The sequence below is a fragment of the Drosophila suzukii genome, chromosome 2R, assembly GCF_043229965.1.
Source record: "Drosophila suzukii chromosome 2R, CBGP_Dsuzu_IsoJpt1.0, whole genome shotgun sequence".
In the NCBI taxonomy this organism is placed as follows: Eukaryota; Metazoa; Arthropoda; class Insecta; order Diptera; family Drosophilidae; genus Drosophila; species Drosophila suzukii.
This window is the reverse complement of record NC_092081.1, coordinates 4279296-4298631: the sequence shown is the minus strand read 5'-3', so window position 1 is coordinate 4298631 and position 19336 is coordinate 4279296. Positions and strand designations below refer to the sequence as shown.

Below are 19336 nucleotides of genomic sequence, written 5' to 3'. Positions count from 1 at the left end.
TTGCCCACAACCCACACACACACACACAGCCCCAAGGGTTAAGGTCCTGTGAGCAATAAAGAGTGAGTGAGAGGGGTAAGAGAAGGATGTGTGTGTGTCTGTGAGACGGCTCTGTGGCTTGTGTCTGAGACATTTGACTGCTTTTTGGGCTAAGCCCTCCCCCTACCAACTCCCAATCTCCACTCCTTGGCCGACACAAATTTTATTGAAATTGCCAGGACTCAGTGCACACTGTACAGGCTGGACGAGGCAACACTTACATTATGCAATCTAATTATGTCTTGAGCTCTCAGAGTGTGTGTGTCTGTGGGCAGGACAAAATGGCGTCTCAGCTCGTAAGTTTGGGTTAGCCGGGCCAAGAGCAACTTGGCCGGGACAAAGTTATCGGACAAGTGCAAGACTCAACTGACAGAAATAATGGAATGATTACACTATAATGGGGACATTTTATAGTCATTCTTTCAAGACTTGCGAATGAATATTTAAACTAAGATTCAGGAATAATATCGTTTGAATTTAAAGAATAATTAGAATTTAGGACAGTCACTGTCATTTGTGCATTGAACTCACATTTAAGGTGTCTAAAAGTAGGCAACGAGATATTTTAAGCTCGGAGGTATATTTAGCTTAGGTTCAGATAGAGTATTTTTTATTTACAGCATACTTTTAGAAAGCCTAAATGACACTTAAGAGAAATTTTAAACGCCTTGTAATATGGCACCCCTGAAATAAAAAATACAACATTTTTAATGATTTTAATAAAAGCTAAACTCTTTTCTAAAGACAAAAAATTGTCAAGTGATTTGAAAACTATCACTATGAATATATTACTACTTATTTAGGCACAAAATCATGAATGATACAAATGTTTCAGTTTTAAGGCAGTTTACTCAAAGACATCTATATAAAGCCAATTTGTAAATTTCAGTAATACAAGAAATCGAAATAACTACGTGAAAACTAACGGAATATCCAAGTCTTAATATGGTCGAATTTAAACTCCTGTCCCTCAGCCCTAAACAAAGACTTTAACACGCTCGAATTTCCAGCACAAACATTCCCATAACAAAGCCCCAAATAACCCAATCTGAGCTCCACAGCAATATCAACTCGCTGCTGGTCGAACGAATAGAAAATCAATTTCGTACCCCCGAAACGTCCTCATTAAATTGCTCGCTGTACGACTAATGAAATCATTAAAATTGTTTAAAAGCAAATTCTCGTTGGCCGAGCCGTAGGACAAACACACAAACACACAGGCGAGAGCATACAAAATTTATGTGGCAACTAGAAACTATGTTTTGGCAACACGCACACAAACCCCCACACGAACACACACAGAGGCGGCAAAGGACATTGCCTTGAGTTAGGATCGGGGCCGAGGACGAGGACAGACAGCAAAAGTTGCCAGTTGAAGGCGGTGGCAAATCCTTAGCAGAGACACCCAGCCACCCCAGTGACCAGAGCCCCAACCCCCCGGAATGCCCCGCAAACCCACACCCCTTTTGGCCGCGTGCGCTACTTAAACCCTTGCCGAAAACTATCCGAGAAGGGTGGGGCGCAGTCGGGGTGGCCAGACATCGAAAACATGATTTTAGTGTTTTCAAATTTGAATTTTAAACAAGTCATAATATAATTTGGCTAAGCAGCAGCAGTCGCCGGCGCAAGCCCAACATCCTGATCCCCGGTCCACGGGCACTTGGGCCAAGTTTGTGTCCACTTGCCGGGCTTTAATCCGCCCGACTCAGCCCGCACTCCTTGCCAATCCCCTTTGAATCCAACCCTTGCGCGACGGCCATAGAAAATTAGCCAAGGCCCTAGCTCATTTTCCAGCTTCGAGTTTTTCTTGCAGCGCCGAAATTGTGAAATTTAAATTAGATACAAAAGTATCTATGGCCCGAAGTCGGGTGCGAGTGTATGCGTGCCAACAATCCCACACGAAATATTGTAATTTTCTTGCAACTAAAGACGTAAACGGATATTAGCAGCAAATTAAGCCCTCCTAACCGTCCTGCTTTTCGCTGTCCTGAGCGTTCTGCTTAGTCCCCTAGTGATGGCAGAACTCCCTTATCGAATATGCTAATTTGGGTGATTGGTTAGGATTGAAAGAGGATTAATTTTCCAACGATTAGGCAAGCTGCGGAGAGGGCCCTTGATAAAAATAAGCTAAGAAGTTTTGGTTTTTGAGTTGGTTTGAACCGGATTAGTGCAGGATCTTAAGCTATCATAGGAAATGGTGTTTTATTAGGGTAAGCAACATTTTATTTTCTTGGTAAAAATTAAAAATATAAAGAAATATAAAGAGTTTGATTAGTATCTTATCTTTTTTTGTAAACAATTAAAAATCTTTGTAAGTAACTATAATAATGAAAATGTTTTTTTTTTTAAATATCATATTGTAAGACTTTTCTGTTTTATTAGAGTCATTCAAAAATAAAATATTTAAAAGACGTCTTAAAGTAGGTAATTATAATGGTATAGAGGGGAATCGATAGTTTTCAATCAGCTCTCCCATCTCCAGCTGTAATAAGTAAATTGAAACTGCTTGAGCCACAACAAGGGCAGCAGCATTTTCGATTCGGGTTGCTGCTGTCTTGGGCTTTGGTCTGCTAAAAGGGTCCAAGTATATAGTTTAAATCATACTCGTGTCGACGTCGACTTGGCTACATTTTAAATATGCTTCATGGGGTTGGGATCGTGGGGTCGTGTGGGTTTGAGGAGGTTGTGGAGGTGGGCGTATAAGTTGAGGGGTCGGCTCAGTGAGTGGGCGGGCATTTGTGGGGCGTTGTTATCGTCAACTTGGCTGGCAAGCATTCTCCATTCTAATTTCTAATTATTTCTTCGTGTGTGTGTGCCGGGGTGTAGTCGTCTGACCAGATGGGTGGGTGTGGGCTGTGGGCTGGATCCTGCCCCGCCACATCCGTCCGTATGTCTATCCGTCCGTCCGACTGTCTGTCTATGCGAATTAATTAAGTGTTTTCGTGCGCGGGCAAATCCTTTTGCGGTTCAGAAACTTTTGAGGTCTTTCCAGCCAAGGCGAATCAGTGGGCCAGTGGGCGGGGGAAAATCAATTATAAATTAAACATTTATTAAAGAAAGCGCACACATTGCCCCTGGGGCAACGCAACCGCTTTCTAGATATCCCCGTACCTTACGGTCCCCAGTTCTAGCCTGCCTATGCAAATCAGCTGCGGCATAAATAATGCGACATCATTATTTAGGCAGAGGTAGGCGAACAACACGAATCCCCTTTTCGGATCCAGCCAGAACATTTCTGTCGTCAGTCAGCGATCCATCAATTATGTCTGCAGCTGGGAAGATTCGACGTCTTCGGAGCCGGGCTTTGTCTCATTTCGATTGTCTTCGGGAGAAGGCTCCTTCCGCTCCCCTTTTGATTATGCACATGCATTTCGGCTCGTACATCAAACTCGAACTCGAATAAATGTGACGGCCTGCCTGCATTCAAAATAAAAAAGAGTGGATGGAAGGGAGAGAGATCCAAAAAGCAACAGCCAGGGGAATATGCTGATAGATGCCGGGTATAACTGATTTGTGTGTACCCGTATATATCTGAATTGGTAATTTGCTATAAAGCGACTTTAATATGGCACGCAGTTGTCCGTCGACTCCGCGCCCCCTCTTTGGGACACTTTGCATACTCATCCACAGTTGGGCAAACGTTTTCAATTTACATGGCTAAGTAGCAGCGAGCCGGGTTTTTCAAAAAACCAGAAAAAAGTGGCAAACTTTTATTTCCAAGTAGGAAGCAAACTAAAAAATGCAATACTTGCTTACATAAAAGGATGAACAAAAAAAATTCAAATGGCTTAGCTGCTAATCAGTAAACTTGGTGAACCTAGGGGATTACCTTTATAGAAATTAAATACTACACCTTGTGCTGCTAATCAGTAAAATTGGTGGCCATATAGGGTTACCTTTATAGATACTCATTACATTATAAGTCTACGCCTATTTAGATTCATGCCAGCCTTATTTACTCTTGCCTTATATGTTAAAAAGAATGTCAAATGAAATATCTATTGAGGCCTATTCGAAAAACATACAGAAAAGCTCTAAAATATGCGTTACGGTTTATTTCTAGTCGGAATTTCACACATGGCTGGAAAGATGAACTGGATTGGTTTTTGGAATATTTCAGATAACGGAACAAGATACACTGGGTGCTGGGAATGGGAGTCGCTCTGAAACCCTGCAATTAACCTCTGCTGCCGCCGCATTTGCCCTTTCGGGGATTTCCCTCGTTCTTCTGGGCCTCGCGGATGAGGTCGCAGGCACTGGGAACCGCCAGGCAGTTGCACTCGATGCCGCGGGGCTTGCGAAGCGCCGAGCGGGAGCACTCTGAGAAGGAGGGATACGGCGCCTTGACCTTGGTGCAGTCCGTGATCCGCCGCACAACGTGGCAGGACACCTTGTCCACGGCCTTGCAGCCCGGCATCCTGATCTTGGGGCAGAGGCCCTCGGCCACAGGACACACCTGCTCCGTGGGACACTTGGCGTCGGCCACGAACTCCTTGCGCTTGCGCCGCGGGATGGGCGGACGGGTGCCCGCCTCGAAGCAGCAGATCTTCTTGGGCTTTATCTGGATGGGCGGGCACTCCACCCAGGTGACCTGGTACTTGCGCTTGGCCTTGTCCGAGATCTTGTAGTAGCACTGGTCGTAGGGAGGGAATCGCTCTCGGCAGGGATCGTCGCAGCAGTCGGGAGGCATCTTCACCAGGTGATGGAACTGGAAGCTATCCTCCACCGGTGGCGGCTGCTTCACCTCGAAACGGGGATCGCCGCAGCCCGTGAACTTGCCGCATCCTTTGCCGGAATCGCGATTACACTTGGGCGACGGATTGTGGTCCTCGGCGTAGGAGCGCTGGCTAACCACTTCCGCGAAACGGGGTATTAATCGAGTTTGTCCCTTTGAAGTTATACTGCGCCACAGAGACATGATTCACTTGAGGCCGATTAAAGAACTGTTCGGAAAAACAATGGGTTCGCCGCGAATAAGAATGATGCTTAGCAACAACCGCGCGTTAATAAACCAGCAATTCCGAAACCAAAAAACACCCCTCGGCTCTGTGAAATTACCTAACTAAAAATTTAAAACCGAACACACATACAGCCCAACTGAGCCGATGTGAAATTTGGTAGAGGCCGAGAGGAACTGAGCTGAAAACCCATTGGGAATGGCTATATAGCTCAGAAGTTCAGTTCAAGGCCTACTTTTGAGAATTAAGATATAAGATGTATATCTACAGGATTGGCACCGACTGGAAGGCGTTGAGATGTCGCCGTTGTGGATATACTAGATTCGTCGCAAAGTATGTAACAGGCAGAAGGAAGCGTTTCCGACCCCATAAAGTATATATATTCTTGATCAGGATCACTAGCCGAGTCGATCTAGCCATGTCCGTCTGTCCGTCTGTCTGTCCGGATGAACGCTGAGATCTGAGGCTATTGAGATTTGGCGTGCAGATTCCTGAGCTTCTTACGCAGCGCAAGTTTGTCTCAGTAGAGTGCCACGCCCACTCTAACGCCCACAAACCGCACAAAACTGTGGCTCCTACAGTTTTCATGCTAGAATAAAAATTTTAACTGAAATGTAATGTTCTCATCAATACCTATCGATTGACCCAAAAAAAGTTTGCCACGCCCACCCTAACGCCCACAAACTTCAAAAAATCGTAAATATGAACGTGGATATCTCGGAAACTATCAAAGATAGAGAATTGGGATTTCAGATTTAGATTCCGTAGCCTTATACGCAGCGCAAGTTTGTTACGCGAATATACCACGCCCACTCTAACGCCCACAAACCGCGAAAACCTGTGACGCCCACAATTTTTATGCTAGATAAAAACTTTTAACTGAAATGTATTGGTCTCGTCAATACCTATCGATTGGTTCAAAAATTTGCCAAGCCTACTCTAACGCCCATAACGCTTAAATTTACATACCGCCGGTAGGTGGCGCATTTTAATCTCGCTTTGCACTTGCCTATCTCTATTTAGCTGAGTAACGGGTATCTGATAGTCGAGGTACTCGACTATAGCGTTCTTCCTTGTTTTATCTGTATACTAATTAAAGTAGGATATTTTTCAATACAAAACAACAAGGCATTAAATCTTTTAAGAATGTAGCGCAGATATAGCTTTGCAACTTATTTTAGATTGGAACATTCGTCCAAAAATCGACATGAAGTTGGCTTTGCACGCTCACTCGAGGCTTTTGATATGGCTCGCCAGTTAGTCTACATTCAGTCCTTGGCCTAACAAAACATTTTCTCGGCTTTTTTCGGCATTGTAAAACAAAATTTGGTTAAAACGTTCAAAATGTTGCGAATGTTGCGTCAGAAGTGTCGTTCGCTCGTGGATCGCAGTCTGCCGTGCCTGGAGTCTCTGGTGAATGCCTGTGCCGCCCTCAAGGGCGACTGGGCCAAGCCGAAGGGCCTGAGTCCCATCCAGAGCTCCGGTGGCTCGAGTGTGCTGCGCCAGCACCTGGTGCGCCGAAACTACAGTAGTCAGTCGCAGGACGACGACTGCGGGGCGCCCAAGAAGTGCGAGACGGAGAAGGCGGCGGGCTCCAAGTCCTGCGGTCCTGCCCACTTCAAGGGCACCATCTGCGATGCGGCCAAGGGCGGCAGGCCCAAGAAGAAGGAGGCCAAGAAGGAGAAGAGCAACAAGGTGAAGACGCCGTCCCGGCTAAAGTCCATGTGGTACATTCCCGGATGCGAGTACGAACCCAAGTGCGACGTGAACGTGCGCTACGACATCCGGCACTACCGCATCTCGGACAAGGAGGCCCGCCAGTACCAGGTGACGTGGAACGAGTGCCCTCGGCTGGTGATCAAGCCCAAGAAGGTGTGCATCCACCAGAAGCATCCGCGTCCCAAGCCGTGCCGCCGCCAGCGCAAGGCTACGGCGGCCACCGCCCGTCCCCCGATGCCCATGCTCAATCCCATGGAGTGCAGAAAGCCGGAGGACGACTCGCCCTGTCCACGCTGGGTCCTGCCCTGCTGCAAGCCCGGTCGCGTCCCGCCCAGCTGCCACCGCGTGCGGCGACCCACCGACTGCACGAAGCGCCCGGCGCCGTATCCCAGCTTCTCGGAGTGCAAGCGCGATGAGCTGACCAAGGGAGCGCCTATCGAGTGCCTCTGCCTCCGGGTACCCATGGCCTGCGAGATGTGGGCGGAGCTGAGGAGGAGAATCGCCCGGGGCAAGGGGGCGGTCCTCAAGTGCGGCGAGCTGTAGGCGGCGTCGACAGTCCTGTCACACGACACCTGGCCACATTCGGGCCGTTACTCCAACCCAGTTATCACATCCAAATTCCAGTTTTCTACAATAACCAAGCCGTTCTATCTACACACTCTTTCGATTCACACATCCGAAACTCAAAATGCTGTCGAAACGCTGCGGGAAATTCCTGGGTACAAGCCTAATGCCCCTCGCCATCCGATTGGCCAGTTGTGCCAACTCCAAGGGCGGCGGGTCGGACTCCAAGTGCAACTACAATTCAAAGGGCAAGAGCAAGCCGGAACCCAGCTGCAAGCGCTCCGCGAAGAAGAAGAACTGCTCCAAGGTCCCAACCCCCTTTCCCAGTTACTCTGAGTGCAGGCGAAAGCCGACTGATCCGAAGCCCTCCAAGGAGTGCGATTGCTGGGACTTCGACAAGTGCTGACCCCCGACCTATTGATAGCCAAGCGGAGTTTCGCGGACGTCTTTTATGATTACGGACCTTCCCCACTTTCACACCACAGACTGAAGACTCGATACACTCACACAAGACCGTTGGTGGCTCTGGAAGCCTAGGTGTATTGTCCATGTCGAACCTATAGCACTTATCTGGGCACCTATTTTGAAGCTTGATCCAACTAACCGACGTTGAAATAAAACAAGAATTCAACATGTTTTAATGATTGACTATTATTTGATGGGCTGGGCAATTGGGTTTTGTGCTGAGTGGGTGACACTATTTTGCACGTTCTTAAGAATTTGCGGTCTTTGTTGATAATTAAAAGAATTTTTCTTTTCATGCGGGATTCCACGGCCACACCTTCCGCCCAACCGACCGAGGGACGCTGCCATATGTCGGACGGCACGAGTTCGCGAGATGATAGACGCGTATAAATATAAAGACATAGTTCGAGGAACAAAAAAGTATGATCGAATTCTGGCATATTTTGAGATAATAGGATAGTCTATTATAGTCAGAACATAATACTCTGAAAGGTTCATGAAAGTCTATTTTAGGAATGCAATGGTTTAATATTAGGGGAATGTAATTTCTTGTTAATCTGCATGAAACAGAAAAGCTTAGCTGGCTAACCAAGCCGGGGCTATCAATTTCGCCTCGAATAAGGTTATAAATAAAGACTGTTCTCAGTATCGTTCAGCGGTTGGCTAGGGAAAAGGTTTCGTTTTTTTGGTAATTTTGTTAAAAACAAAAGCGAAAAGAAATAAAAAAAAACATCAAATGTGTAAATATAACAAATATGAAAACAAACCAAATTTCGGTGATTGAACCCCATCAATAAAATTAACCCGATCTAGTGAGTCTTGAATTTTCATCCTTCAACACGATTTTCACAATACTTTCATTCTCAGCTTTGGCATTAACATAAAACAATCTGTTTCGTTCCGGTCTATTATTTTCTTTATTTTTATTTTCGCTTTTTTTTTTGGAAGTTGGTTTTGAAAAAAATCTAAATTTAAGATTGATCAAAAATGAATTCGTCAAAAGTTTTGGTGAGCAAAAGGACGCTGGCCTTTGGATTTAGCAACCTGGTAAAGTGTCGTGGAATGTCGCGACTAGACGACCTTTACTACAAGCCGGGTTCGATGAAAGATCGCACCTTCAGGCGGACTTGGGCGGAACAGCAGGTGGAGCAGCCCGAAGTTGAGGAGCGCTTGGATGACACCAAATACAACCCAGGCCGCTGGACAGAGCGCGAGTATCAGGCCACCTGGCAAGAACCCGTTTATGAAGATCCCCAGGAAGAAGTAGAGGACTCCCGATGCCAACAGGAACCATCTACTGCCCCTGTGCTACGGCGATCCTTCGATCCCAAGAGGCGACTCCAGAGGATCGCCATTCCCGCCAGTCAGTTCATCTCGCAGTTCATCTCCACCCAAACCAAGAACAAGAGGCGTCACATGGAAGCTGCCGCAGATCGAATGGCTTACGATGGTTACCAACTGGCCTAAAATGCCTAGTCAAGTGCTTGCTGATGACGAGGACACTCTTAAATTATTGTAGATTTAATTTTCCCTGCTTCATTTGTTAACTGTTAAATTTTGGCTTCAAATCTTAATGGTTACTTTCTGTTGTACAATATACGAAACAAAAACGAATTAAAATGGCAACCCAAAAGTTTGTTTCTTATTCCGCCATTAATCGATTTCTTAAAAATTGGCCCATGGTAAAAGAACTGCATATATTTAGTAACTAAACTAAATATTAGTGACGCTGATACACACACAAAACACTTATTTCGCTTCATTTTTATAGCCTTGCAAAGGTTGTAATGATTTCAGTCAGAAGTTTGCAACGCAGTGAAGTAAAGTATATATATTTTTGATTAGTATCACTAGACGAGTCGATCTAGCTATGTCCGTTTTTCCGTTTGTTCGTCTGTTCGTCTAACAACCAATTCCCATGAAGTCCATCCGTTCGAAACGGTTTTGATTTTTGACAAATGTGAAACTTCGATACCCACAGGGCACATCCACCATCTACCATCCGAAAACAGCTGATCTGACTAATCGAACCAAACCAGTTGCTTCTGCGTCTTCCATTTCCGATTTTTCCCTGTCATCATTGTTTACGTTTTCGTAGTGAATGTTTCAATTTGCACTGTCAAGAAGAAGAACTCAGAGTTGCACCGAAAAAACATCGCCTAACTATCGGATAAAAGAGTCCGTCAAATTTGGATGGGAAATGATCGGAACGGCAAAACCTTATTGACCATCAACGGATGGTAGATCTCTGTGGGAAGACGCTATAACCGTCTTGCAGTCTGTAAGTTTCTACGCAAGCCAGTCTCTTAGTTTTAAAGCTATCGGGATGAAACCTTCCTAAAAGTCTTGTTTCTATTGCAATCTATATAAGTCGGAACGAGACGGATCGGCTATAGCTCCCATAGGAATGAATAAAAAAAAATTGTTTAATGTAAAAAACTATTACTTCGGTTTTTTTCTTCTACTCCTGGGAATATCATTCTTTAACATTTTAAAATTTAGAATACAATTAAAATGATGAGAACTGTACAAATGTTTTATGAAAATTGCAGCTCAATATTTCATAAAAAGTAAATAATAGAAAAGAATAAAAATATCATTATGAAATACTTATTCAATTTCATAAAGATAATCCTAATCAGTTAAGCTTACAAAGTTGAGATCTCATATTTTCTAACCAAGCAATCTAAGCAATCCGAGAACTTTTCTTCGAAATCCCATAAAAGATCGGTATCACATTTCATAACGACGCTCACGATGAAAATTTCGCAGTGACCCACATTTTTTTTATATTTTTTAATCCAAGACTAAATTATTTCAGTGTGTTCAACACCTTTGCAACTCAGTTGAGTCTATACTTTGATTTCGGCTTCATTACAATAAGATAATGCTGGCGAAGAAAACGCTTTTTCGAGCACCGGCCGCATTGAGGAGCGGAATAGCCCTAAGGGCTAACCAGGTGCGTGGCATGGAGACGCTGTACGATCCGTACGAAGATGGGGTGCCCCAAATGCCGGGCCAGAGAAAGGATCTGAAGAAGAACAAACCGGTGGACAAGACGAAGGTGCCGCTGAAGGACATCTGCTGGATTGCGATGCGGCGCTCGGAGTACAAGTGCCGCTCCGACCCCGAGTTCAATGTGCCGGCCTTCATCGACTCCCGCAAGAGATGCCACGGTGATCCCTGTGCGAATTCCTATCCGCCGACGGACCTCACCCTCTACAAGCCTTCCGACAAGCTGAGCAAGAAGTACCAGCGCACCTGGTGCGAGTGCGAGCTGGAGGAGCGGAAGAGGAAGGCCGTCTGCCGCTGCCGTCCGCCGAACTTCCTGCGGCGGCCCCGCCGAACGCCACCGCTCCAGGAGTCCAAGGTCTGCCCCGATGGCAACGAGAGCCTGGGGCTGGGGCTGTGCCGCCCGCCGCCGGTGGCAAGCTCCTGCCCCCGGTTCAAGCTGCCCTTCTGCAAGCAGGCCAGCTCGGTTGGCTGCCGGCCAGGACGACCCCATGCCGGCTGCGCTCGCCGCAGGACGAAGTACCCCAGCTTCTCGGAGTGCAAGACGGACCCACTGCCCGACGTCCCGCCCACCCAGTGCTTCTGCATCAACCAGCCGCCCATGTGCGTGGTGTGGAACTACTACCGCATGAAGAAATCCTAGATGCCTAAGAACTTGCCGATTACCATACATCAGTTTCGAATAAACAATAGAACAGAGATCATTTAGTTTTTAATTGCGGTCAAGACCTGTGTAGTTCTTAGGTTCTAGATCATTCAGTTCTTAAAAATTATTATATTAATTGGAGTCCAGTTACACAAAGAAAAACGTATAAATTTATGGATCATTTTGATAAAACTTTTCGTTTTCGGAGAGTTTCGAATATGCTATCTCGCTCTTTAAAGAAAGAAATGGTTAAATTGATACCTAATAAATTGTAAAATGATGTAGAATATAAGTCTAAAGGCATCCATTATAGATCCCGAACTAACAAATCTTATCAAAGATATATCTTCCTGCTTAAATCACATTGGCTTTGACATTGCCACAATGATTCTTGCTCCTTTATATCATTAGTCATTCTAGTAATGGGCAATGGGATCAGCCATTCCTCTCTGCTTCTTAGATCTTTGCCAATGTGCTCGACGGACAGGGGGTCCTTTGGCTGGCGTGTCAGATCTTCACAGCCCCAGTTAACATTTTGAGTCCCACTTTTTCGGCCGACGCCTCTCTAAATTCTGAAATCGGGGAAAACAAGGAAATCCAGGCACCATGATCACCTCGAAGATGCGCCTGCACCGAGCACAGATCCCGAGGATCCTGGTCATGGTTCGCTGCTACAACTGGGGCAACTATGATGCTAGCTCCGGCGAGTGCTGCAAGATGCGCGACAAGGATACCACCGCCTGCAAGCATGGCAAATGGTTCTGCCCGATCGAGTACGAGGCCAACAAGTGCTACGAGAGACCCTCCTTTGGGGAGAATCTGTATCCCAAGTACCTGCAGGAGATCTATCAGCGGGGCAAGCCCGACACTCCGTCGGACTGCTACCTGAAGCTGATCCGCCACGACATCGATCACTACAAGCCGTCGGACAAGTACCGCCGATACCAACGCACCTGGCCCGAGTGCCCGCTCCTCTGGCTGCGGCCCAAGGACACCTGCTGTCCCGATCCGGAGATATATCCGCCCATGAAACGCCGTATCCGTCCGCCGCAGGAGCCGCCGCTCTCGGCCATCGACAAGCACCTCTTCCAGATGAGCATCTTCTGCAAGTCGGTCAGGCCCCCCGGTTGCAAGTCGGGCCGCCGACCGCCCAAGTGCACCAAAGAACGCAGGGTCTCCGACTGCTGCAAGAAGACGGCTCCAATGCCCAGCTTTTCGGAGGCCTGTCGCCACCTTATACCGCGATTCTGCCGCTCCGAGTGCGCCTGTCTGGGGGCGACTACGTGCGACATGTGGAACGCGTACCGTCGGTGGAACAAGTCGGGCAGGACCTGCACCAAGCCCTTCATCGGCTACTCTCCCTATAGATCCCGGCTGCGCTTCCCATTCTGAGGGGATACAGCTTTATTCCTGATTCCAAAGTATATTCATTTTTCAAGATGACCAAGTTTCCCCAGCCTTCCTACTCACTACTGAAATGAACTGGGCTTGAACGGAAAAAATTAGGAGGCTCAGTAGAAATTCCCGCAACATTTTGAGGATGCAGTCGGTAATCCGCATCATCCGCAGGCAGGGTCTCAGGAGCTTTGCCTGCAAAGCGCCCAACTTTCCGGACTCGCCCTGTCAACAGGTGGACCCCATGTGCCATCATGTTCCGGGCGACCGATGCGTAGGGGCCAAGGAAGTGCTGGCTCGCGAATTGCCTCGTGAGAAGTTCTTGGATCAGTACGAGGCGGTGGAGGGCAGGTGTTGTGTCCTGCGATCGGCGGCCAAAGATCCCTGCGCGGCGCTGACGCGCCCCAAGGTGCCCAAGCCATTTAAGGAACCCTTCCGCTCGATGTGGGAGCCCCCGTGCCTGGCGGACGAGCAGCCCTTCTGCAAGGACAAGCTGCCCCGTTTTGATGCGATCCACTACCATCCGTCGAACAAGTGCCGCTGCTACCAGCGCACCTGGGTGGAGTGTCCTCCGGTGAAGCAGCGCCTGAAGAAGGTGTGCTGCCTGGACGGCATAAAACCCCCGGAGGTTCAGTATCGAGTGAAGGACCCTTGTCCGGAGGTTTGCGGCATACCCTACAGGAGCCTGAGACGCCTTTGCGAGAAGGGCGACTACGAGCGGGATCCTGAGAGCAAGTGCCGCAAGTTATTTTGGCCCTGCTGTAAGCCGGCCAGGTGCGATCCTCGCTGTCGCAAGCCTAGCAGGCTCTCCATTTGCACCAAGCTGCGCGCTCCGTATCCCTCGTTTTCGGAGGTGCGAAGATGGACCAGACCGCGCCGGAAAATCGAGTGCCAATGCCTAAACCCCGTCCCCCAATGCGTAGCTGTTCGGGAGAAAATGAGGATGGACAGGTTAAACATCAAGCCCAGTTGCTACAGACCTAGTACTAGCCGAGAATTTGAAGAACTCATATAGGAATTCTGCCTTCTAGAACAAAGCAATGGACGCAAGATGGTCACCACTTGCTGCCATTGCCTTGCTCCAGAAGACGTAATACCTTTAGTCCAAAACATAAAAATCAAAGGAAAACTATCAATCAATAAAAAGTAACATTTGTGTCCACGTGGCGTAAATTAAAGTGTACAAAAGAAACAGCATTTATAATAAAAAATTCTAAATTGGTAAATCAATTCTTATTGGTATAAATAAGTACAAGTGAAAGTCAACAAAAAGTCTAACAATAGAAACCATATGGGTTTAATGCGACATAAATAAAAAGTTGGAAATTTTAACAAAAACAAATTCTTCTGAGCCCTTTTTCGACCCCCAGGGTGCCTTGCCTGGCAAGTCATCCATATAATGAATCGTTCCTTTCGGTGTTTCCCATTTTTAATCAAGCAACAGGCTTCCAAATCGAACGTTTCCATTTAGACACTCCCGAACAGAACTCACACGCAGACCGAAAGCACTCAGGGATATTTAGCAGCTGAAGGAGCCCGAAGAACTGGAGAGGATCTAGTATGGCTACCTCTGTTTTGGCCACGATGTGCGCCGAGCGCCTGACCAAGCTCCTAGTCCGCTACTCCCGAGCCCAGCCCGTGGTGCGAAACCAGTCGCAGTGCGTCGACAAGGTGCTGAGTCCCCTGCCGAAGAGCGGAGCCACCATGGCCTACCTAAGATCAGGTCCTTCACAGGATCCTCCCCAAGCCAAACCCACTACCAAGTGGCAGCCGATGGGCACCATCACGAGCCTCGGCCAGAGGTTCCAGCGGGAGGCAATGGATGAGCTGTGTGCCAAGGCCAAGGACCGCCTCCTGCCAAAGACCGAACCGCGACGTCTGAGCTTCTCGAGAAACCAAGCCATCTTCCCCAACAAGTCGAACGGATTGGAGGATTGGAAGCAACTGGGTGCCGGACGGTACTCGGCTCCGTTTGCCAGCATTTTCCAGGGCCAGAGTTGTGCGAGTATGCCGAGAAAATCCTTCACCCAACATCCACTTGCCTTCGATCGCCAAAAGCTGTATAGGGACTGCTATTAACCGAACACAAGGGGATGGTCTTCGATCTTCCTTCCAATCTAATCCACAGCTCAGCCATAATACTTAGATGTATAGTGTTGTGACTGAGTTGCGGCTGAGACAGGCAATGATTCTCCAAGATTGTCCCTACTCCGACGTATTAAAGATGTATCGTGTTCAGAAACGTTTGTCTTTTTATCAAGGTTTTTTGAGAAATCGATAGAGGGTTTTAATTGGGATTTCATTGAGATACCGGGAGCAACTGAAAATCATTTATAAAGAAACCCCCTATATAAGAAACCCCCTACTTAACTCTCAACCTCACACCCTAGCATACGTTTTGGCAGACACTTCCTCTTAGAGAAGGAACTCAAATTTAAGTTCAGCAGGCATGCTCAGAGAATTGGCCAAGAAAATAGTGCTGATGCCCGGCATTTTGGCGCTTGAGGCTTCGAGTCGGATTGTTCACCTAAGTGCATTGTTGGCGAAGGAGTGCCAGCCCCAGAAATCATGTCCCGAGAGTGTGGTGCCCCAGTGCAGGGTGGTGAAGAGACGACCCTGCAGCCCCACAGACCCGCCAGTTCGACCTTGCAGCGAGGAGGACTGTTCGCATCCTCGCTATCCGTGCTGCGTGAACACCAGGATTGCGGAGAATCCCTGCAGAAAGTCGAGTGAAAAAGCCCGCCAGCCCTTCGCCTCCATGTGGGAGAGCTACAAGGACAAGGAGCTCGAGCGCCCGGAGACCATGTGGCACTATCCCAAGGAGTGCTGTCCGAAGTGCGAGGACGTCCGCTTCGACGTTCTGTACTACAAGCCGTCGGACAAGTGCCGGGACTACCAGCGCACCTGGTGGGAGTGCTGTCCCAGGATGATCCCTAGGCGCGTGTGCTGCTGGTGCGACGCCATTCCTCCCCAGGTCCTGCGCCGGGAGCTGCCCATCTGCCCCCGATCCGCCTGCCTCGCGGAGCACGAGGAGAAGCGCTACAAGTGCCTAAACAAGAAGTCCAAGGGCTGCATGCGGGTTCGCATGCCCTGCTGTCGAACCGCCCGAATACCGCCAGACTGTAGAGGAGGCCCCGTTCCCGCCGACTGCGAGAAGATCAAGTGCCCGTTCCCCAGCTACTCCGAGTGCGTCCAAGAGGACCCGGCCAATATCCCAGCACGGCCGCCCGAGTGTGTATGTCTGACAAAGCCGTCCATTTGCGATCAGATTCGACGGGCCAACCACTTGGCCAAGCATAACATAAGCATCTACCCCAGCTGTTTCCGCGGTTCATGAGGATTAGAGCTACAATAAGGATCAAGTGCTATCTCCACTGTGATCTCTGCTGGGATCTCTGAAACAGCTTATGTATTAGAAACCCCAACACAGCACGCAGACTTTACGGGCAACCCCTTCAGCAGAAACCATATCCTTAGCAGTATGGTTTCTGTTGATGGGTTTTCCTACTCCATCTCAATCTCAGCAATCTGAAAATTGGCCAGCAAAGTTGTCAGGTCGGATACATTGTTGATATCTCACATCTTGAACACTCCCCTTTCGGAACACTCACTTCTAGGACTCGCTCAAAATTTTAACATGTCTCGCCTGTCGGTACTCAGCGGTTTAAGGCGTAGTATTCTCCGCTCCGCCAAAAATCCGAGATACATCCTGCGTTGTCTGTCCGACAGTTCAGATACGACCTCTACACCACGTCCATCAGACGAAACCCAAAGTAACCTGAAGAAATTCGAGAGGGCGGAGCAAGTGGAACACACAAGTCACTTGTTTGTATTGCCGGATGTAAAGGACAAGAACATCCATTATGAAGAGCATAAACAGGAAACCGATGATGATATTACTGCCACTTGGGGCTGGAAAAACAACGAATTGGACGTGGAGCAGTTGGCGGGAATGCCCGGGCCCACTGAGGTGGAGGATCCGTATATGAAGGTTGAGGAGGAAACCGAGGACGACCACTGCGGAATCCAAGAGGAACTGCAGTTTGAAGAAATGCGCTCCCGACGGGAAAAGCTGACTAAGGATCTGGATTCTCAAGAACCCTTTGCCAGCTTTGAACGAAACTCTCTTACTTCCGTGCGGAAAAATGTGGACTTCATGATGCAGGAGCTTAGTCAGATTTCCCTGCTCTTAAATACGCTCTACCCAGAGGAATCCACTTTGGTAAGCAATGTTATGGGTCAAGCAGATAAAACCGTGGGTAAAATCTATTCGGGACCCGAGATGGCTTCTTGGGCATTTAACCAAAATATAGAGAAGAACCTGGATCATGAGGAGGAATCAAATGAGGGCTCTGAGTTACCCAGTGCAGTGTCTGAACCATCTGGTTTGGATGTTGAAGAGAACTTGAATCTTGAGGAGGAGGTGAAACAGTCCTTAAGTTCCGAGTTAAACAGTTCGATGTCCGATCAATCTGGATTGGAAGAAGTACAGAGTTACATAGCTAATGAGACTGATGAGTTCGATGAGTTGGAGCCTTTAGCCGCTGAGCTGCCAAATGAAACTAAAATTGAGCAGGTTGTTTCCGTTGCAGACAACCAAGAATCCAGCCCCTCGAAAACTATTGAGAGCAATCCCAAGACAGATGAAAAACAGGACATGCAGCCCAAGGAACATATACACACCTACAGACCCTTTAAGACCATCGAAGTTCCGGTCAATCAGCCCACTAAAAATCTGAGCTTAGAGTCAAATCAAGAGCAACCTCTAAGCCAGGAAAACCTATCGGTCACCGACCATTTGGACAACACGGGCTATACGGTTTCAGCCCAGCTTACGGAACCCGAATCCCGTCTTCTGATGCGCATGGCTCTGAAGCAGGCTTTGAACGATCTGGAGTCCGGCAAAAGCAAGTACAAAGCCACCATTCTAGAGGCCGAAACTGAGTGAAATGTCAGAACCATCAAGAAACAAAAATAAACGCATCTATAAAAGCTAAAATTTATTTTTTGTCCTTCGGGTCTTTCTTTCTCTTCATTTTCTTGTTCTTCTGTTTCTTCAGCTTTTCCTTAGCCTTCTTGGCCTTCCTGATGGCACTGGGACAGACATGGTTCTGGCCGTGGATCTTGACCCACTGACGACCCCGCTCCGCCTCACAGAGGCTGAGGGGGAATCGGCACTCGCACTCCCGAGGTCGATGGGGTTTCTTGGCCAACGGGGGCTGCTTGCACTCCGACCAGCAGGGCATCGGGGCACACAGCTTGCGGCAGCAGGAGGGCGTCTTGGCCCCGTGGCACCTGGGCGGACGACGGCCCGGAACGCAACGCGCCAGAGGAGCAAAATGGGGACAGGGTCCTGTGGCGGCCGGGCTCGTCGCCGTCCTCTCGCGCCTCTTGGCCACCCGACGGGCGGGGTTGAGGGCCTCCAGCTTGTCGTAGGCGCAGACCTTCTTCTTGCGGATCATGAACTTGGGGCACTCCACCCAGTGTCGCTGGTAGGGACCGTCCTTGCAGGAGGGGCGGTAGTACATCTCGTCGAACGACGGCAGTGGCTTGGTGCAGTTGGGCCCGCAGCACAGATCGTTGGATCGCGAGACCACAAAGGGATACGGCGGAGGCAGGTTCTTCGGCGGATCCCACATGGATTTGAACCTATCCGATTCGGCGCAGAAGGCGGCCGGAATGCAGTGCGTCCGGATCTTGCATTCCTTTTTCCCGGAAGGAGCCGGCGGAGTCGATGGAGTTGTTGGAGGCGTCGGATGCTTTGGTGGATTCGGGGGCTTACCAGAGGAGCTGCTCTGTCGCGAGCTTAAGCCCCTCAACAGGGTGGGCCAAAACATTTGCCAAAACTAGTAGTATTAAAATCTGAATTTTGATTATTTTCTGGGAGCGGAAGTGTTACGATTTTCTGAAGCTAAAATATTTGCTTGGCTAGCCGAAACATGGCTCGAGGCCTGCTGGGGAGAAACTGGTGAAAATCGGAAGAGGGTCCTGTCGCACACATTCACTTCTCCTGCAACTCAACTTCAATGCAGCGGCGACAGGCAACACAAAATTGCAAACAGCGGACTGCGCATGTTTAAATTTAATTGAACATTTAGCCAAATTAAAATGCATTTTATTACGCAGCCGCCGTTTCTGGCCTGGAAATGCAAAACAACGCTCGCCCAATCAGCCAGGCCAAGTCAAGTAAGCCAGCGCAGTTGGCCAAACCCGCAAATAGATGGAGGAAAAGGCAATGGCACACTGTGGAAAATCGCATTTGTAATTTGACAAATTGCCTTTCATGTAAAAAAGCTATTTGAGATTTAATCCCTGAACAAAATAGAAGATTTCGCGATAAATAAGTCTAGTATTTCTAACTAGCACTATATTAATATATCTTTCATAACACAATTTTGATGATCTTTTCTTTAAATATAATTAATAGGGGACAAATTTAAACTTTATTATTTGATTTTTTGTTAAAGAAGTTAAATCTCGAAAGTTATCCAAGTCATTTCAAGAGGCTTTTCATATTATAAATTTCCGAAGGTACTTG

The 19336-nt window shown here is 48.0% G+C and overlaps 12 protein-coding genes across 14 annotated transcripts in view; 8 read left to right on the top strand and 4 right to left on the bottom strand.

Moving 5' to 3' along the window:
* LOC108019678 (larval cuticle protein 3) overlaps positions 1-19336 on the bottom strand; it is a 167174-nt gene that overhangs the window by 64246 nt on the left and 83592 nt on the right. The gene's annotated exons all lie outside the window — the stretch shown is intronic.
* Positions 1-19336, bottom strand: part of pdm3 (pou domain motif 3) — a 75558-nt gene that overhangs the window by 22485 nt on the left and 33737 nt on the right. The gene's annotated exons all lie outside the window — the stretch shown is intronic.
* LOC108019764 (uncharacterized) lies at positions 4080-5181 on the bottom strand. Its single transcript, XM_017087728.4, has one exon. The coding sequence runs from the start codon at positions 4955-4957 to the stop codon at positions 4217-4219; it is 741 nt and encodes a 246-aa protein (XP_016943217.3). The 5' UTR covers positions 4958-5181; the 3' UTR covers positions 4080-4216.
* On the top strand, positions 6247-7921 carry LOC108019768 (uncharacterized). Its single transcript, XM_017087733.4, has one exon. The coding sequence runs from the start codon at positions 6342-6344 to the stop codon at positions 7257-7259; it is 918 nt and encodes a 305-aa protein (XP_016943222.4). The 5' UTR covers positions 6247-6341; the 3' UTR covers positions 7260-7921.
* Positions 8613-9312, top strand: LOC108019766 (uncharacterized). The gene has a single exon (XM_017087731.3). The coding sequence runs from the start codon at positions 8733-8735 to the stop codon at positions 9210-9212; it is 480 nt and encodes a 159-aa protein (XP_016943220.3). The 5' UTR covers positions 8613-8732; the 3' UTR covers positions 9213-9312.
* boly (borrelly) lies at positions 10462-11458 on the top strand. The gene has a single exon (XM_017087735.4). It carries the CDS (start codon positions 10633-10635, stop codon positions 11398-11400), a length of 768 nt encoding a protein of 255 aa, XP_016943224.4. The 5' UTR covers positions 10462-10632; the 3' UTR covers positions 11401-11458.
* Positions 11834-12917, top strand: cola (comas sola). Its single transcript, XM_017087734.4, has one exon. It carries the CDS (start codon positions 12010-12012, stop codon positions 12793-12795), a length of 786 nt encoding a protein of 261 aa, XP_016943223.4. The 5' UTR covers positions 11834-12009; the 3' UTR covers positions 12796-12917.
* swif (swift-tuttle) lies at positions 12944-13995 on the top strand. Its single transcript, XM_017087726.4, has one exon. It carries the CDS (start codon positions 12944-12946, stop codon positions 13811-13813), a length of 870 nt encoding a protein of 289 aa, XP_016943215.3. The 3' UTR covers positions 13814-13995.
* whip (whipple) lies at positions 14183-15004 on the top strand. Its single transcript, XM_017087730.4, has one exon. The coding sequence runs from the start codon at positions 14359-14361 to the stop codon at positions 14875-14877; it is 519 nt and encodes a 172-aa protein (XP_016943219.2). The 5' UTR covers positions 14183-14358; the 3' UTR covers positions 14878-15004.
* hubl (hug-bell) lies at positions 15197-16330 on the top strand. Its single transcript, XM_017087724.4, has one exon. The coding sequence runs from the start codon at positions 15248-15250 to the stop codon at positions 16133-16135; it is 888 nt and encodes a 295-aa protein (XP_016943213.2). The 5' UTR covers positions 15197-15247; the 3' UTR covers positions 16136-16330.
* Positions 16380-17795, top strand: spaw (spacewatch). The gene has a single exon (XM_017087723.4). It carries the CDS (start codon positions 16436-16438, stop codon positions 17744-17746), a length of 1311 nt encoding a protein of 436 aa, XP_016943212.3. The 5' UTR covers positions 16380-16435; the 3' UTR covers positions 17747-17795.
* On the bottom strand, positions 17782-18834 carry LOC139352487 (uncharacterized). Its single transcript, XM_070994709.1, has one exon. The coding sequence runs from the start codon at positions 18633-18635 to the stop codon at positions 17799-17801; it is 837 nt and encodes a 278-aa protein (XP_070850810.1). The 5' UTR covers positions 18636-18834; the 3' UTR covers positions 17782-17798.

Bases quoted from the DNA above. Each gene is read 5' to 3' on its own strand.
- whip (XM_017087730.4), top strand. From the start codon at position 14,359: ATGGCTACCTCTGTTTTGGCCACGATGTGCGCCGAGCGCCTGACCAAG.
- hubl (XM_017087724.4), top strand. From the start codon at position 15,248: ATGCTCAGAGAATTGGCCAAGAAAATAGTGCTGATGCCCGGCATTTTG.
- swif (XM_017087726.4), top strand. From the start codon at position 12,944: ATGCAGTCGGTAATCCGCATCATCCGCAGGCAGGGTCTCAGGAGCTTT.
- LOC108019764 (XM_017087728.4), bottom strand. From the start codon at position 4,957: ATGTCTCTGTGGCGCAGTATAACTTCAAAGGGACAAACTCGATTAATA.
- boly (XM_017087735.4), top strand. From the start codon at position 10,633: ATGCTGGCGAAGAAAACGCTTTTTCGAGCACCGGCCGCATTGAGGAGC.
- LOC139352487 (XM_070994709.1), bottom strand. From the start codon at position 18,635: ATGTTTTGGCCCACCCTGTTGAGGGGCTTAAGCTCGCGACAGAGCAGC.
- LOC108019768 (XM_017087733.4), top strand. From the start codon at position 6,342: ATGTTGCGAATGTTGCGTCAGAAGTGTCGTTCGCTCGTGGATCGCAGT.
- spaw (XM_017087723.4), top strand. From the start codon at position 16,436: ATGTCTCGCCTGTCGGTACTCAGCGGTTTAAGGCGTAGTATTCTCCGC.
- cola (XM_017087734.4), top strand. From the start codon at position 12,010: ATGATCACCTCGAAGATGCGCCTGCACCGAGCACAGATCCCGAGGATC.
- LOC108019766 (XM_017087731.3), top strand. From the start codon at position 8,733: ATGAATTCGTCAAAAGTTTTGGTGAGCAAAAGGACGCTGGCCTTTGGA.